Source organism: Carassius auratus, chromosome 29 (assembly GCF_003368295.1).
Source record: "Carassius auratus strain Wakin chromosome 29, ASM336829v1, whole genome shotgun sequence".
Taxonomy (NCBI): Eukaryota; Metazoa; Chordata; class Actinopteri; order Cypriniformes; family Cyprinidae; genus Carassius; species Carassius auratus.
The window spans coordinates 2,947,361-2,965,967 of NC_039271.1; the positions used below are offsets into that span (position 1 = coordinate 2,947,361).

General features: G+C 38.0%; 3 protein-coding genes and 2 pseudogenes across 3 annotated transcripts; all 5 read left to right on the top strand.

The window, feature by feature from the left end:
* Window positions 1–2,392: 2,392 nt before the first annotated feature.
* LOC113047851 (tetraspanin-7-like) lies at window positions 2,393–4,253 on the top strand (annotated as a pseudogene).
* An 801-nt stretch (window positions 4,254–5,054) lies between these two features.
* Window positions 5,055–10,297, top strand: LOC113048650 (selenoprotein O-like; annotated as a pseudogene).
* A 1,956-nt stretch (window positions 10,298–12,253) lies between these two features.
* On the top strand, window positions 12,254–14,319 carry LOC113048652 (deleted in malignant brain tumors 1 protein-like). Its single transcript, XM_026210511.1, has 5 exons — window positions 12,254–12,275; window positions 12,358–12,696; window positions 12,789–13,097; window positions 13,442–13,759; window positions 13,982–14,319. The coding sequence occupies exons 1-5, from the start codon at window positions 12,254–12,256 to the stop codon at window positions 14,317–14,319; spliced, it is 1,326 nt and encodes a 441-aa protein (XP_026066296.1).
* On the top strand, window positions 13,869–17,259 carry LOC113047852 (scavenger receptor cysteine-rich domain-containing group B protein-like). Its single transcript, XM_026209179.1, has 3 exons — window positions 13,869–14,669; window positions 15,874–16,182; window positions 16,800–17,259. The coding sequence occupies exons 1-3, from the start codon at window positions 14,495–14,497 to the stop codon at window positions 17,132–17,134; spliced, it is 819 nt and encodes a 272-aa protein (XP_026064964.1). The 5' UTR covers window positions 13,869–14,494; the 3' UTR covers window positions 17,135–17,259.
* On the top strand, window positions 17,258–18,089 carry LOC113048653 (lysyl oxidase homolog 2-like). Its single transcript, XM_026210512.1, has 3 exons — window positions 17,258–17,533; window positions 17,809–17,897; window positions 17,997–18,089. Exons 1-3 carry the CDS (start codon window positions 17,425–17,427, stop codon window positions 18,087–18,089), a joined length of 291 nt encoding a protein of 96 aa, XP_026066297.1. The 5' UTR covers window positions 17,258–17,424.
* The last annotated feature ends 518 nt before the right edge of the window (window positions 18,090–18,607 follow it).

Here is an 18,607-nt window from a genome sequence, read left to right on the forward strand (position 1 = left end):
CTTCAAACAAAGCTCTAATATCACCTAAAGAAAAAAAAGAAATCGCAAGGTTACTTATCTCAGACTGTGCAGTATAAAAAAAAAAGAAAAAAATGAGAGCACATTAAATATTTTGCTTAATCATGACCTTTTTCCGCAGGTGAAAGATCAGTTTATTGACCAGACTTCGACTCATGATGTCTGGCACGGTCTCGGTCACCAGCACCACAAATTGCTCCAGCTTCCCGTACTGCGTCACATTACGACGCTGAACCACCTGCCACAGAAACGCTGACATCAGCCGAAGAGGAGGCACAACCAGACGCAGTGCAGAGAGAGGGAGAGCTTGGGGAAAAAAAAGTACAGATAAATATCAAGAGTAGAATATAAAAAGATCTTAATTCTGATAAAAATGTATTAGGATGCATTAAACTGAATTAAATGAATGCATACACATCAATTTATATGTAACAATTTTTTATAGACCGTAATATTTTATTCCACGCCACATGAAGAAATAAGGCTTACAGTTGTGTTAAAGCTAAACAAGTTTATCTGTAACCGATGGAGTGCAAAAATAAAAGGCTCAAAAATAATAAATTTGATATATTGTGCATTACCCTTTACATGCATGCTCCTAATTATTAGGAAGAAAGCAAATTAAATGATGTTCTAATGAGTACTTTTAAATAATAACATGAATGTAGTTCTGGATTATAAATGTATTCAAACTGTCATTATTCATCATGGACATTTTTAGAAATGTTTTTCAACAATACAGTTCCAATAATAGCAAAGTAAATAACAAAATATTTTTTTTTTTTCTGTGTACTTCATAAAAAAAAATTAAATAAATAAACGTGTTATGGGTGGTGTGTGTGTGTGTGTGAGAGAGAGAGAGAGAGAGAGAGAGAGAAACTTTAATAGGATTGGTTGTGCTAGCTTCACTCTCTTAGCATTTAGCTCCAAGCTAAATAAAACTCACCCGCCTCGCGACTCTCTACGTTAAGGAGTTCCATAATTTAAGTTTACAATAAATCGATATTTGTCTTTTAATCAAATTCCGAACGCATCGTGTCACAGAATTAAACTATAATAGCGGTTAAACGTACTGGCGAAAGACTGTCGAGAAGTCGACCGAAGCAACGAACAACAACGCTCAGCCGGGATACCGGAAATAGCCGGAAGTAGGTCTTTATTACGCGCTTTTTAAACACGTTTGAATGTGCACGACACCGCTTCAGGTCTGGCGGGAAACAGATTCGCCGTCACGCGTTGTAAAGCAAAACGTGTCCGTTTATATATTTGGAACAGATAAGTGAAATCCATCTTGTGCATAAGATAAATAGAAATGCAATTGAGTATTATGGAAGATTTATTACATTCATAATGTGGGAAAAATCGTGGAATTTGTGTTGTAAGTTGCCAAGAAAGAAAGTATGTCTTGGTGTTTTGTCAATTTACCTGAGTATTGATACCTGTTAACTTCTTAATTTGCTGTTTAGTTTGGATGAACTGGAGCACAACGCAAGTGAAGGTTTGTCAAACATCATTCTTCCTTTTTATTTTTGAGCTTATAAATTATGCCTGCATATTTTGAATACTTATAACAAATAATTTTCGAATTAAATTAAAATTAATTAATTGTTATTATTCCACAAAAAAAAAAAAAAAAAATTATTATTGGACTTGATAGTGAAGGAAAAGCAGCCAACAAGTCAACATACATCTAAACTCTGTACCACTTTACCATATTGCTCAATTAGTTAATGTATTCACTAACATAAACTAACCATGAACAATACATTTATTAGAGTATTTATTCATCTTTGTTAAAATCCTGTAGAAGTATTGCTCTTGCTTAGTTGATGTTAACTAAACCAGTTAACAAGTGTTAACTAATTAACCTTGTTGTAAAGTGCTACTGTAAACTCTTTTACTGCTGTTTTATGTTTTAACACCAGTGAATATGCCGATGAAGTCAAAGAAAATTGAATATTCACGTCATTCAATTTTGTTTAAAGAGCTATAAAGTGTGTCCTTGAATATGCACCAAATCCCATAAAATGAAAGATTACTTCTGAAAACCTATAAGATTTAATCTAAAAACTAATCAATAGCAAAATTGTAAAGACATTAGATTATTAAAGGTTGATAAAGGACACATATCGATCAGAACAGACATTTATGACCCTGAACGAATGGCTCCTGCACCAGTAGAAGGAGATCAGGGCGGTGTGGGTTAACAGCATCATAGCCATATAACCACCAACCCCCCTTCATATCACCAAAGACGCAGTGTACTCAGATGGCCATTGCAGCAGCATCAAGAGCGTCTAAGAAATGTCACAAATAAACATTGGATAGAAGGTGGAGAATCTGCAGGCGAAGATAAGTGTGCCGAGCATTCATCCAAAGAGGATTTATGGTGAAACAAGGCTGTGAATAGGTGCTATTGGTTGATGACCGGCCGTAAAACACAGACGGGAGAGATGAGGAAGGACGAAACAAAGGAAGGAGTAAAAGAGAGAGAGTGAAATGGTGGTAGATAAAGCACAAGACGGGGCCATGAGCTCTGCGCCGCCGTACGACTCGCTACCAGCTCGGCCGAGCCCTTGCCGTGCAAAAGAGTGGGAAAGAGAGCTGCACGGTGCTCAAAGACTGTCTTCCCCACTTCGTCCTGCTTTACCCTCCACTTCCCGACGGCCTTCTGTGCTTCCTGGATATCTGCTGTCACCCTCCAGAGAGTACACTGACCAACAACGTCTTTCGTTATCGCTGTGCTCGGAGGCCTCGCTGGCGCCCCCTGTGCCTGCTGTGGGTGCCGCCCCACCGTGCTGCCGGGCGGTGGGAGTCATGCCCTTGCTGCGCCTTGCACTCCTGATTTTCAGCTTCCTTTTTGGGCTGCAGGTCTTGCAATCTTCACCCTAGGTGTCTGGGCGCAAGTTTCACTGTCCGACTACATGCTCCTCTCTGCAAACCGCTACCCAAATGCGCCCATCATTTTGTTAGGCACAGGTGCTGCTGTGACCGCTTGGGGCTTTTTGGGATGTTTGGGAGTGGCTGCCAACCTTCCTTACCTTCTGCGGGCATATGGCTTCTTCCAGTTGGCCACACTCATGGGTGGACTAGCGTTGGGTCTCTCAGGGCTCTTTTACAGGGAGAATATTGCTGAAGGTTTCCGTAGCGGGCTTAAGAAAGCTGTTTTGGACTATGGAGAAGATGAGGGCCACGCAGATGCGCTGGACAGCCTGCAGAGGGCGCTTGAGTGCTGTGGCGCCGAGGGTTGGCGCGATTGGCTCATGTCCGATTGGGCTATACAAGATTCTGTTTACTCAACAGGAAGTTCGGGGAATGATTCCTCCACTTTGTCATTACCAGACAGTTGTTGTATTAAACGTAAAGGCTGTCGCAATAGACCCTTGCCAGAGAGTGGATTCCGGAACATCAAGCTCGCAGGGATTCACACTCACGGTTGTTTCCTCAAAGTCTTCAGCTTGGTAAATGACAACGTCTTTCATATTGCAGCAACAGTCCTGGGTCTTGCTTTCACACAGGTGGCAGGCATAGCCCTCACATGTCTGCTTGCCAATCGTCTTTCACCCAGACTGCGAAGACGAGCCCGTTGAAATAAAAAAAAGCATCATGAATTTGATTTCTCTAGAATTTCATATACTTACTGCAGTTTCTTGAGTTCAGATCAATTTAGAAACCAGTTAACATTTTTTGAACAAATGCAACAAATAAACACTGCAAGTGTGTTGTAAACGTTATTGAATGTGTAGTAAAATATGTGCATTATGTTATATATAATTAACTTTCTGATTGTTGCATGACTCTGAATGACTAATGTTTTTTGTCCAATAGTCCATTTAGCTTCCATTACTGACTTAAATGTTATGTATAAAAAGTTCGAAATTGTCTATATACCGTATATCGTATTCTGTAAATAGTTTTTCTATTTATGGCCCATTAGATATGTTACACTGATTGTGGAGTGCATGGGGTTTCTAAACAGTATACTGATTTGCTCTTGAATGCTTCACCGTCAGGTAATTGTACATTGATTATATAAATATTGTCAATTAAAAGAAAGAAAAAAAGACAAAAATATGTATTGTTCTTAAAAATAAACATAAAACAATAACTATAGAATGCATGACCAAGTGCACAATGTTGTTGTATTAAGACTTGCTGACAATAATGTGATTACTCATAATTGTGAATTGTCACTTGTAACCCATTTCATTTGATATTCTGAAACGGAATATTAAACAAGCAAAATGCATGACTGAACTTGGTTTTATTTGTTTATTGGGATCTGATTCCCAATCGTGAAACCTGGGAAGTGCATGGAGCCAGATCGAATATGAGTTTGAAGAGAAGTAAAAACATGAATTGAAATGTCATTTTATTTTAATTTGTAATAAAAATAAAAATGTGTTGAGCAACTGCATACCAGCAACTATTAACTTTGTAAACAATCCACTTTTAAACCCACTATGCACAGCTCCATCTGGTTGGGAGTTTGAAGCAAAATGGTGCATTTTATTGTGCTTTTTTTTTAAAATGGATTGATTTATGTTTTGGCTCCCTAAAGGTAGCTGCACCAAACCTCAGTCTGCAATCTCAAACATTCTCATTTATGTCTGTATTTTCCTTTTTTACAACCCCTGCTGCAATTACAAGCGTGTGATGAATCATTGGGATCTGGGACAGTCTGTGACGCCTCTTTAATGACCTGCCAAGGTAGTGGATTGAAATTGATCTCAAATTAAACCTGCAAACAACTATGATTGCATCCTTCAGACTACTCTTGCTGTAAAATGTATTACTGCAGAAGGTGAATGGTAATAAGAAGAATAATTAAGATAGATAGATAGATAGATAGATAGATAGATAGATAGATAGATAGATAGATAGATAGATAGATAGATAGATAGATAGATAGACAGATGGATAGATTTGTTGTGGTTTTCTGTGCTCAGAGTTGAGTCATTAATCTCTTGAAGGATTATGTTCTTGAGTAGAGCTGCAAACCTTACAGTGCAAGACAAACTGTCATTAGTATCAGAATGGCCCAAAATTTCATGCCACTGCAAAGGCTAAAGTTCAACAACGTTGCACTGAAAAAGCTCCCGTTGGATTCGTCACTAGAACCGGGCTCACGGACCGTGACAGGAGCGTGTTTTTCCCGTGTGCAGCCTCAGACGCTGCCCAAGCCCACATTCGTCGCGGTTTCCGAAGCGGCTCTTGCTTTACTGGGACTGAACACGGAAGATGTTTTACGTGACCCGCACGGGGCTGAATATCTAAGCGGCTCTCGGGTGATTCCGGGCTGTGAGCCCGCTGCGCACTGCTACTGCGGACACCAGTTTGGTCATTTTGCCGGGCAGCTGGGTGACGGTGCTGTGTGTTATCTGGGGGAGGTGGAGGTGGAAACCGGTGCTCAGCAAAACTCTAATCCGATCAGCACAAGCCCCTGTGGTCGCTGGGAAATTCAGGTTAAAGGCGCTGGATTGACGCCTTATTCTCGGTACCTTTACTTTGGCCTCACTGCATTAAGTATAATAGGTTTACTCTGTATTTCCCTTTGTCCTTGTTGCAGTGTAATTATTCAAGTAGTGAGTAATTTTAATCAGGGTTAGGGCTTTGTTGATTGTTAGTTGTATGTAATTATGCATAATTTATTGTTATTACATATAGGAAGTATGTAACACCAAGAACAATTTAATATCCACTATTCAAAATAGCTTTTGGCACTTTGGTCTGTTAAAACTAATAAGAAATGTATTATGCATAAATATATTGCATAAATAATACCATTTTTATTAAAAAGAAAATACGTAATTTAAGCTTTTAAAAAGTTTTAATATTTGTTTATTTTATATGTAAGTAGGTTAATGTAATGCATGTGTTAACGAAAAGCATATGTCCTCTACTGAAGACAAAAATAAAAATATATTTTTCCAACATCAAACATTGTGCCACACTCCTATTTTACTCTCTAAAAACTTTGTTGTTGTTGTTGTTTTTGATTGAAACAGTGTAATTCTTAAGAACAAGACTTATGTGTTGTATGTGGGTTTTACAGTCTTAACAATGGCTAGATTGTGGTCTAACTCAAGTTGATCTCTCTTTCACTTTGAATAATGAGCCTAAACCCACTCTTAACCCATAACAGATGTATTCATCTACATTGAAACCCTGAAAGGGATAGTTCACACAAAAATCAAATTAGGTCATTCAAGTCATTCCAAACCTGAATGATTTTCTTTTGTTGATCACAAAAGAACATATTGTGAAGAATGTAATGGTTACTAGCCATTAACCAACAAAAATGGGTAAAAATGTCTATGTGCTTTGTTTTAAAAAAGTAAGCTTTAGTGTCTGTGTATACTGTAGGCAGTCTGATGGGCGTAAAGTGCTCCGCTCCAGCATTCGAGAGTTCCTGTGCAGTGAGGCCATGTTTGCATTGGGAATTCCCACAACACGGGCGGGATCCCTGGTGACCTCTGACCTTTATGTCCAGAGGGATGCGTTCTACAGTGGCAACCCCAGACCAGAGAGGTGCTCAGTGGTTCTCAGAATAGCACCCACCTTTATCAGGTTGAGCACTTCTATTGATATCTATCAAGTTCAAAATCCTGAAGTTTGCTAAATAAAGAAACTATTTATTTAATTGTACAGCCTTACTACTACAAGGCCTTTTTTAGATGTTACTCATGTCCAAGAATTTAAGAGTATATGGTACATAATAAAGTTAACAATTTTTTTATTATGAGTTATCTGCTTAAATTGGTCTGAGTTCATTAAATTGTACTGAATATTAGCCCTTTACCTTGACTCATAACTCTCTCTCTATATTTCTCACATTTCCAAGATTTGGCTCGTTTGAGATCTTCCACCCTGTGGATGACTTCACAGGAAGACATGGCCCTAGTGTTGGACGTACTGATATTCGTGCACAACTTCTGGATTATGTCATTGAGACATTCTACCCTGAAATACAGCGAAGACATTTAGATCGCCAAGAGAGGAATGCTTCCTTCTTCAGAGAGGTTTTAACAATAAAATACATTTTAAAGACTTCATCACTGTTGCGTTAAAATACCAAAACCATAGAAGAACCATTTTGGTTCCCTAAAGAACCTTTCAGTGAATAGTTCATAATAGAACCTTATTTTATTAGTGTGTAGAACATTTTAACAATCAAAAAAACTATAAAAACTTTATTTAATTTTTTTAAATATTGTATATTATTTTATATTCTATGGAACTGCAAGGTGACCGTGAGGACTGCCAAACTGGTTGCCCTGTGGCAAAGTGTGGGATTTTGCCATGGAGTTCTCAACACAGACAACATGAGCATCTTGGGACTCACTATAGACTACGGCCCATTTGGCTTTATGGACAGGTTTGTTTAGCTCCACAGGAACTGCATTCAATTGCACAAAAATGCATCCGAATTACATCATGAAAGAAATTGTGTTTTTAATAATTGCTTGTATTATTATTTCTAAAAACCTACATTGGTGTCATTTGCAGGTTTGACCCTGAGTTTGTGAGCAATGCCTCTGATAAGAAAGGTCGTTATTCTTATGAAGCTCAGCCATATGTCTGCCGCTGGAACTTGGGATGTTTGGCAGAAGCTCTTGGCGCCGAGCTTCAGTCTGCCAAAGCAGGGGTCATTTTAGATGAGTTCATGACCGTTTATGAGGACTGCTACCTGGACATCATGAGGAGGAAGCTGGGTCTTCTGAGACAACAAGAACCAGAGGATGTGGAGCTGGTGGCCAATTTATTGAAGACTATGCACATCACAGGTATAATGAGAGTGAGGAGATATTTCACTTTCCGTTGAATGAAAGTTGACACAGATTCCTCAAAAACAAATTAATTAGCGAATATTTTCATCTATCGCTGCTCCATTACCAGGTGCAGACTTCACAAACACATTTCGTCTGCTGAGTGCCGTGTCCTGTCCTGCAGTTGAACAGAAAGACTCTCACCCTGCAATGTGATCTGCACCCTCTCAGAGTCTAATCTTCACAATAATAAACAATTTAATGTATTTTAAAACCAGTTTATGTATATCGACAAATATGTAGATTTTATTATATTTTAATTTTCAGACTCTGAAGTGCTAGAACCTATTGTTTTGAGCAAAAGTGACCAAAATTTCATTCTCCTGTACTCTGCATTCTTCTCTTCATGTGATGCTGTCAGCACGTTGCAAGAAAGACAAGGCAAGAGAATTGGTATGTTGTCTGAATGAATTTGCATTGGTTTGTCTATAGTGACTTTTAAAACCGAGCTGAAAAGGCATTATGAGCTCTAAACAGGTAAAACTGAGTTTTATGCACAATTACTTGTCACATTTATTTGTATGCCCTGCTAGTATTTCTCATTCATTATGTCCTAAGTTTATTTATTTATTTATTAAAGGCACAATATGTAATATTTATTTATAAAAATATCCCAAAAACACTAGAACAGTGTTATATATTTTGCTGACTTGTGTACCGTACTGACATTATCCCAAATGTTTGAAAGAATGTTTTAATCAAAAGAATTAAGCAATTTTAACTAGTGACACGGACCGTGTCCATAGTGTCATTGTGTCGCCTGCCAAATGATGTCACACATCCTCGATTTCAATTTAATTTAGTAGAAAACATGGAAACACCAAAGATGCTTTAATATGTTTTATTAGACCGGTGACGACCGCACAGAGTAGCATTGTAACAGAACTTTCAAATGTAACTAATATGATAAAACAGCATTTTAGTACATCAAGTTAAGCGAAATTAAAATGAGAAATGTTGCCTTTAAACTAGCTTGAATTATTTTCTTTCATTTGTTGTACTTCTGTGTCTATTCTTAGTGAGTTGGAGATGATTCTCTCTATGGCGGAGACAAATCCAGGTATGTTCAACATGACGGCCAATCAGCCGGAGGTCACCAAACAACTGGAGAAGATTGGCAGAATGAAGGAGCTTCTCGTAATCAATGAGGCGGAGCTAAAAATCCAACAGAGAGATCATTGGCAGAGATGGGTCAAACAATACAGGTATAGATACATATTATCAAGCTCTTTATTTTCATGTATACTAGGTACAAGTTCTTATTTTGTTAATAAATTAATATAAATGAATATACAAGTTTTTAAAGATTTAATGTAAAAAAAATCTATTTGAATTAACATGAATTAAAAGTCCAAGGCTTTTCATATGTATGGTCACCGCGTTAGGAGACGTCTGGCCCATGAATGTGACGAAGCGAGTGACCCTGAGGCAGTGGAGAAAGAACGGGTCAGATCTATGAACTCCACCAATCCCGCTGTTGTGCTGCGGAACTACATTGCCCAGAATGCAATTGAAGCAGCTGAAAGGGGTGACTTTTCGGAGGTCAGAGGTCATGATTGAAATGCAGTAATTTAAACAATGAAATTTTTGTGGTGTATACATCAAAAAAAAAAAAAAAAAAAAACTTTTCAGGTTCAACAGCTGCTTAAAGTTTTGGAGAATCCTTATTCGGTCAGTCCGGATCTGGAGCGTCCGGTATGGTCAGCAGGAAGTGGGTCAGACCGAGCTGATGGCAACAGCATTAAGGGACAGGAAGTTAAGGAGAACACAAAAAGAAAAGCAGCAGCTGATACTCACCAGATTCCATATAACAGTAAACCTCCTGCATGGGCCAGAACGATCTGTGTCACATGATCATCCTAAAACCTCCCAAACATCACAGCCCAATCCAATACAGAAAGAAAGCGAGAGAAACATTCTCTCTTGTGTTCCTCTGTATTGATCAGGTATGTTAGTGTTGAGGGAGGCTGAGCAACACACAGCACTCCTGCTCAGATAATGCAGAAATGGCCATATAGGTACAATAAATGAGGCATACTTTTTTTAATAAATGAAAAATATTTGTATTACTATGACATTTAGAAACTGAATAAATTGTTCATATTTTAATTTCACTTCTGTTAATTCTGCAATTATCTGATCAATGAAGATTCAGATGTTCAGCTTAGCAGGCCTGTCTGAGTTTGACAAACAAGGAGTATCTTGTGCACAAATACAAACATGCATACTCTTTAATTATGGATTTATCACGTTTAATAGATAGTTCACCCCAAATTGTACTAACTTTCTCAACAAGACGTTGTTTTGCATACAGTGAAAGTGGTTGCCTTTCTTCCAAAAAGCACTATAAAAGTAGTCTGTAAAAGTCTTCTAAGGTCTTCAATACTATACATTTTGTGATTTTGTGAGAGGCATATTTAATTAAAAACTGATGAATAAAAGCAAGTAGATTTAGCCACAAATCAGTCAGCTGATTTTGTTTAAAAAAAATTTATTTACAATATTTTCTATAATAAATGTTTGTCTTAATATCATGCTTTTATGTTTTATTTTTGTCTCACAATTTTATCATAGGCCATTATTCACAAGTAGTTGGACTCAGTATTAACAAACCAACCATTACAAAGTGAGATTTACTGTAAATGTCATTGAGATGAGTTTAATCATTAACTTGATCCAAACACCATGATTCTAGTAACAGTATACATCTGCCAAGCCGTAAGAGTTCTGTATGTATGTTTCTGATATAACAAAAGCTGAACATGATTACACATACATTTGTTGCCTAAAATGTAAAGGCTGGAGACATTATAGTTTTGGTGATTCAACGTTCTTTGCATTATTTATTCAGTAAAGCAAATTGTTCTAAAACCCCTAAATGGTATTTGAATAATATCCAAAGCAGCTAAGTGTGAGCCATAGATGCCACACTAGATATGCTTCAATAAGATTTAAGGCAAATATACAGTTGCATGGATGAATGGATTAAAAAGATTTTATTTAGTCATTTATTTCACAGCGGTCAATATAACTCCCTGTCTAAAACTACTTTAAATTATTTTAATAATAATGCCACAATATGTTTTAGAAATTGCAAAAGTCAAAATGGCTACATCTCAGAATGAATATTTGTTAGGTGCACAACACATGTATTCAGTATGTGGATTCGGCACCTTACTGGGACACAAAGAGACACAGAAAGAGGATTTTACATTCACATTTATTAGAGTAGTTGAGTAGTCGTATAATACTACCTTACGAGGAGATTATGCATTAATCCATAAACAAAAGAACAGGCTCCACAATAATAGCTGAGTAACTGAAGTCACTACTGATGAAGCTCTTTTGCATGCATTACAAGAATTTAAGATCTCAGTGGTCCTTAGTTTAATTAAAATTTGGTTATTAAATCAGACTATAACTTCCTGGCCTTTCTATATAGATTCTCTATAAAAGGGCAGATGAAAATACTGCATTAGCACAAGTGAAATTTAAGACCTGAGATCATGAGGGATTAGTGGTGAAATTGAAGACTGAATGCAAAGTTACTTACTTAGTAAAGCAAATCTAAGAGATTTCCGATGCAGTTTGAATAGTACTCAAATCAGCATGATGCATGAGACACGCTTCATTTCTCCCGTGCAGTTGCAAAATATACAATGACTGTGTTTCAAAGAAATATATGAGATAAGTGATAAGTGACGTGACATACAGCCAAGTATGGTGACCCTAACTCAGAATTCGTGTTCTGCATTTAACCCATCCAAAGTGCACACTTAGCAGTGAACACACACACACACACACAGTTGGGGTTTCAGTTCCTTGCTCAAGGGCACCTCAGTCGTGGTATTGAAGGTGGAGAGTGTGCTGTACATTCACCCCTCCACCTACAATTCCTATGTACCACATATTAGCTTCAGGAAAGTACTAATGTTCTGTATGAACCTTAAATGCATTTGTTCGAGACACATTTGATTTCACCTTCTTGGACTTACAGTAAAAAGGTTTTGTTGAAGTCAGTCAGTGGGAGGAACCAGAGCTAAATAGATTGAACCAATCTCAACCTCAATCTCAACTCTATGTCTTATGGAGTAGGAGGCAACCTCAACATTTAAATACGCCTGATTCTAATCATGTGCTTTATCAAGAGTGGACCTGCTAATTTAGAGACGGAAAAACAAAATCAGGAGTGAACATTACAAGTGAGTTTCAAATTGCACTTCAAAAATACAATTTTAGGATTTTGATGATATAAAAGCATAGATTTTCTGACTTCTTGCTGGTGTCGACTTTAATATTATTGCTGGTTTATGTCATTTTGTGTTATAAAGATCTGTAGAAGTGGAAATTGTTTGTAATTTCAAAGACAAATCCAGTGGTGTCCATATATTTAGTGACAAGCAACAATGTTGCTCATTCTATTTCTGAGTAAGTATCAATGCTGACAAATAAGCACATTTTTATTGTTTTTAACTCTGATGTATTTATATATTTTTTCTTTTACATGAAGTTCTAGGCAATACCATTTCCAGTGCGTCTGAATCAGTCAGACTGGTAAATGGCAACAACTCTTGTTCAGGAAGATTGGAGGTTTTCTATAACAATCAGTGGGGAACAGTGTGTGATGACGGCTGGGATCTCTCAGATGCTGCAGTGGTGTGTAGAGAGATGGGCTGTGGGGATGCTATTGAGGCAAAGAGTGGTGCTTATTTCAGACCAGGTGGGGGACAAGTATCAATGAGCAATATTGGGTGCACTGGAAATGAGCCTATGTTGAGCAGTTGCAGCTCTAAGAAAGCGGGAGAGTTTTACTGTGACCATTCAAAAGATGCTGGAGTCATATGTCGCTGTAAGTTGCTCGATTTCTCTTGAAATAAAAGCTGTTATGTTTCTGTATGCAATTAATAATTATTTCTGATGTCTGCTCTGTGTGGACATTAGCACTTGTCAGATTGGTGAATGGCAGTCACTCCTGTTCTGGACGAGTGGAGGTTTTCTATAACAATCAGTGGGGAACAGTGTGCAGTAATGGCTGGGATTATTCAGAGGCTGCAGTGATATGTACAGAAATGAGCTGTGGGAGTGTTTTCGAGCAAAGGATCGGTGGTTTTTTTGGCCAGGGATCAGGACCGGTATGGCTTAGTGATGTACAATGCTCTAACTCTGAAACTACTCTGAGACACTGCACTTTTCAGGGATGGGGACAAAACTCATGTGGACATGAGAAGGATGCTACAGTCGCCTGCGACCGTGAGTATAAAATCTTTTACACTAAGTTTAAAGGGTGACGTGCAGCATTTGTGGCATGCATTGGTTACCACAGAAAATTATTTTTACTCTTTCCTCGGTTTTCAAGACACCAAGCTTATATTTTTGTTAAATCACTTACATCAATTAATCTGTAAATACATGAATAATACCAACATTATAACTGTGGATAGAATTTGGTTAATTTACATCATGCCACAAATGCTGTGCATAAAAATTTAGTTGTAAATAATCCAGAATATTTCTTGACTCACAAGTCTTATGAACCTGAGAAAGTGCATCAGATGTAATCCACCGACATCAGCTCTCATTATGTCATTATTCAGGCAGAATCAAGCTGGAAAACGGCTTCAATGCTTGCTCTGGTAGAGTGGAGATTTATAATCGCTGGGGAAACAATTGGGTAACTGTGGTTGGTGATAACTGGGATCTATCAGAGGCTGCAGTGGTGTGTAGGGAGATCGGCTGTGGGGATGCCATAGCAGCAAAGGGTGCTGCTTATTTCGGGCAGGGAAATAACGGGTATCCAGTATGGTTGAATGATGTCAACTGCAATGGCAATGAGCCCACACTCTTTGCCTGTGAGTCCAAAAAAATAGAAGATTTCCAGCTGCATTACAAGGATGCTGGTGTCATCTGCCAATGTAAGTTGCTCCATTATCATCCATGCAAGAATACTGAAAATAAACTTTTCAAAAATTAGAAACTTCAACCAGGTTGCTACAGGTCTATTATTATGTTTATGATTACACTGCATTATAAATGTTGGGGAAAAAATAGAATAAAGATTCTGTTCTGTATTTAGGTATCCTATCCTAATATTTTTTTTAACTGTATGTTTCTTAATCTTTCTGTCTGGCCATTAGCTCTTGTTAAGCTGGTGAATGGCATTAACTCTTGCTCTGGGCGAGTTGAAGTTTTCTTTGATGGCCGGTGGGGAACAGTGTGTGATGACGGCTGGGATCTCTCAGATGCTGCAGTGGTGTGTAGAGAGATGGGCTGTGGGGATGCTATTGAGGCAAAGAGTGCTGCTTATTTTGGACAAGGATCTGGACCCGTATGGCTAAGTGATTTACAGTGTGGCAGTTACTCTACTCTGAGAAACTGTAATTCAAAGGGATGGGGACAAAACAGCTGTGGACATGAGAAGGATGCTGGAGTCACCTGTCAACGTGAGTACAAAAGCAAAAAATTAACAGTATAAACCTTGTCATATTTTTTCCACTGGTAATATAATTTTGTTGTCATTAGTTAAAATCAGACTGGTGAATGGCGTCTCCTCTTGTTCTGGACGAGTGGAGGTTTTTCGTGATGGTCAGTGGGGAACCGTAACTGATGATGGCTGGGGTCTGTTAGATACTGCAGTGGTGTGTAGACAGATGGGATGTGGAGATGCTTTAGAGGCAATAGGCGGTGCTTATTTTGGACAGGGTGCAGGACAAATATTTATGGGCAGTGTAAACTGTGTTGGAAATGAGGCCATACTCAGTGCTTGTGAATCACGTAGAACGGGAATGTATGACCATTCAAAGGATGCTGGAGTCATCTGTAACCGTAAGTGAAACTTCTTTCTTTTTCATGCATGTAAAAAATAGTGTTTAAAAGAGTAATTCACTCGAAAATTTCAATTTGCTTAATAAATTTACTCCCCCTGGTCATCTAAGATGTAGAAGAGTTTATGTTTTTTCATCAGAACAGATGTGGAGAACTCTGCAGTGAATGGGTGCTGTCAGAATGAGAGTTCAAATAGGGCTGCGCTGCAGATTTAACTGCTTTCATTGTTCTTATTATCATTTTCTATAATGAAATACTAATCGGCATTATCTCTGCTTAGAATACAATGGGATATTTTGTGCTTTCATTATTCTGTTTAAGAAACTACATCATCTCACAGAAAGATTTATTCGATTAATGCTACGATTATATCATCTGCAATTATGAATGCGATTTTGCATTGCTTCCCAGAGAACTACAGCTCTGTATAGTAAATAGTAAATACTGCTCCACCTGAAAGAACAGAAGCAGCTTTACTGACAAAATGTGCATGACAATCATGATTAATGACGTTCGATTATTCGTGCAGCCCTAAGTTCACACAGCTGATAAAAACATCACAATAATATACAAGTCTGGACAAAATGTGAGTCTAATCCATAATAACACTTTCTTCAGAGAAAAAAAAATCAATCCCTAGTTATCCGCTTACATTAAAATCCACAGACATCTTTGTTTAGAACTGTTTTCACTTGTAAATGGGGCTTGATCTTTGCATATTTCTCTCCTGATGCAGAAGACATTACTTTTTTAATGGATAAAGCAATATTATGAATTTTGGATACTTTAGCTGGAAGCAATGGTTTGAAGTTATAAACATTTTAATGGTTTACTTGTTTCTTGCAAACATCCAGCTTTTTGCTTTACAAGACATTCATTGATGGACTGGAGTGGTGTGGATTATTGTGATGTTTTTATCAACTGTTTGTTTGGACTCTCCTTCCGACGGCACCCATCCACTGCTGAGGATTGGTGGTGAGCAAGTAGTATCTAAACTGATTCTAATGTTCTAATGAACAGACAAGCTCTTCTTAATATTGGATGGCCTGTGGGTGAGTAAATATTTAACAAATTTTTATTTTTGGGTGAAACATTTCTTTAATGCAGCCACGTGTGGGACTTTGACCTGAAAAAGAAGACAGGAGAAAACATTGCTTTTAAGTAGTTCATGTGTTTCTTTTACTTTCATTTATGTGGCTGTTAGCTTCTCTCAGGCTCATTGATGGACACAACTCTTGTTCTGGACGAGTGGAGGTTCTTTTTAATGGAATATGGGGAACAGTGTGTGATGATGGATGGGATGCATCAGATGCTGCAGTGGTGTGTAGAGAGATGGGCTGCGGGGATGTGATCGAGGCAAAGAGCGCTGCTTATTTCGGTCAGGGATCAGGACCTGTATGGATAAGTGATTTACAATGTTCCGACACTGAATCAAGATTAAGAGATTGTAAATCAGGTGGATGGGGAAGAGGCACTTGTGGACATGAGAAAGATGCAGGAGTCATCTGTAAGGGTGAGTGCAAACCTTTTAACAGCTAATGATGTATACAGTATAGCACTAAAAGCTGCAGTCGGTAACTTTTGACGCTCTAGCGGTTAATAAACAGAACTGCTTGCGTCTTGCGGAAGAACATCGTAGCCGGAACTACTTCTCTCTGTTTATGTCTATGAAGAATCACAAAGGTACTGGGTTACTCCGCCGCGGTACCCCCGAAACAATCTAAAATAGTCCGAATATAAACACTTATTATAGGTGCACCCTAGTGATTCAGGACAAGCCAAAAACACGGTTTGGAAAATGGATTCATGGTGTACTCGCTTATTATATACATTTTTCTACATTTTGAACACAAACAAAGTTACGGACCGCAGCTCTGATTGGTTATTTTTTACCGGGAGCGGTCAGTAACTGCAGATGGCAATAGGACACTGGGAGGAGCCAGAGGAGCTTGATTTTTTTCACAGATTATCTGTCTCATATTCTACTGTCAGGACATAATGACAGGTTTAACAAATATGTAAAAAATATATTTTTACAAAAGTTACCTACTGCAGCTTTAAGTGATTGTATATATGCTTTATGATTGAACTATCATTATATATAAACTTCTTCTATTGTGTGAGCAATAGATAATGTTAGGCTGGTCAGCGGCACCAACCCCTGTTCTGGACGAGTGGAGGTTCTTCTCGCCGGTCAGTGGGGAACAGTGTGTGATGATGGATGGGATGCATCAGATGCTGCAGTGGTTTGTAGACAACTGGGCTGCGGGGATGTGATCGAGGCAAAGAGCGCTGCCTATTTCGGTCAGGGATCAGGACCTGTATGGATAAGTGATTTACAATGTTCCAACACTGAATCAAGATTAAGAGATTGTAAATCAGGTGGATGGGGAAGAGGCACTTGTGGACATGAGAAAGATGCAGGAGTCATCTGTACGGGTGAGTGCAAACCTTTTAACAGCTAATGATGTAGTCAGTATAGGACTGAAGTGATTGTATATATGCTTTATGATTGAACTATCATTATATATAAACTTCTTCTATTGTGTGAGCAATAGATAACATTAGGCTGGTCAGCGGCACCAACCCCTGTTCTGGACGAGTGGAGGTTCTTCTCGCCGGTCAGTGGGGAACAGTGTGTGATGATGGATGGGATGCATCAGATGCTGCAGTGGTGTGTAGACAACTGGGCTGTGGAACAGTTTTGGAAGTAAAGAATGCGGCTTATTTTGGAAAGGGTTCGGGAACAATTTGGATGAATAACGTCAACTGTTTTGGGAATGAGGCTACACTGTTGAGCTGTTCATATGATGCAACTCCAGACAGATGTGACCATGAGAAAGATGCTGGAGTCATTTGTGGAGGTAAGATCCAGTGCTTTCATTTTAGTGAGTGAGGTAATAAAGAAATGTGTTTTCTTCATGGAGACAATGATGACTTTTGATTTGATAATTTTGGTACCAAACAATACCCAGAATGCCTATGAAATTCCATGCTCAAATATGCTGGTATATCAAATTTTCTTACTATTGTAGGCTTTAAAATCAATGCTCTTTAAAGCCCACATCCACATTAAAAAGTTTGTTATTGTTGCATTTGAGTCTTAATCTTAAATCATTATTTTCTCATCTTCACTCAGCTGTTAAAGTCCTGTTGAGGGTTGAAGTGAAGGCTACACTTGGAATCAACCCAAACACTGCTGGAATCATAAATAAACTTTCAGATGAGGTAAGAGCGGTGGAAAGAGTGACATTGAGCTATTGAGCTACTGTCATCTACTGTGTTATTATTCTGTTCTCTGAACTTACATTCATTTGAATCTCATAGATTGGAAAGAAGCTACGAATAAACGGGACGTTCTCACTGAAAACTCAGACCGATGGAAATATCTTTCATAAGAGAATAGGAGCCGCACCCTGAAATATTGGTACGACTTTAACATTAGCTTTAAAACTAAAGTCTTTAAATATTGAATTGCATATTTTCCATAATAACAATGTACAGTGGTGTTGGTTCCTCGGGTCATTTCTGGAATACAGAGAAGACAACTAGCTAACACTATCTTATAGGACATTGATTGCTTCATCCCTCTTTCAGTCTGACCTTTGTAAACATGACAATGCTTTTATAATATCCTTGTATTTTTTTTCTAATGACAATGTCAGCGCAATGTTTTTTGTTTAGACAAGTGTTTTGATGCTGATGAAGTATCTTTGTGTCACATCCCAACTTGCTAAATTTAAATGTAAAATATTTTCTAATCAATGTCAATATTGTACATATATTTTCAGTATAAACATGTCTGGAGCTAAATTAATTCAAATATTATAACAGTATGCTTAATAATAATTAAGTCAATTAAATTCAGATAGTTGCATTATAAACATAAATAAAGTGTGATTAAAGAATTTCTGGATGTTGTCTTTGTAGTCTTTTCT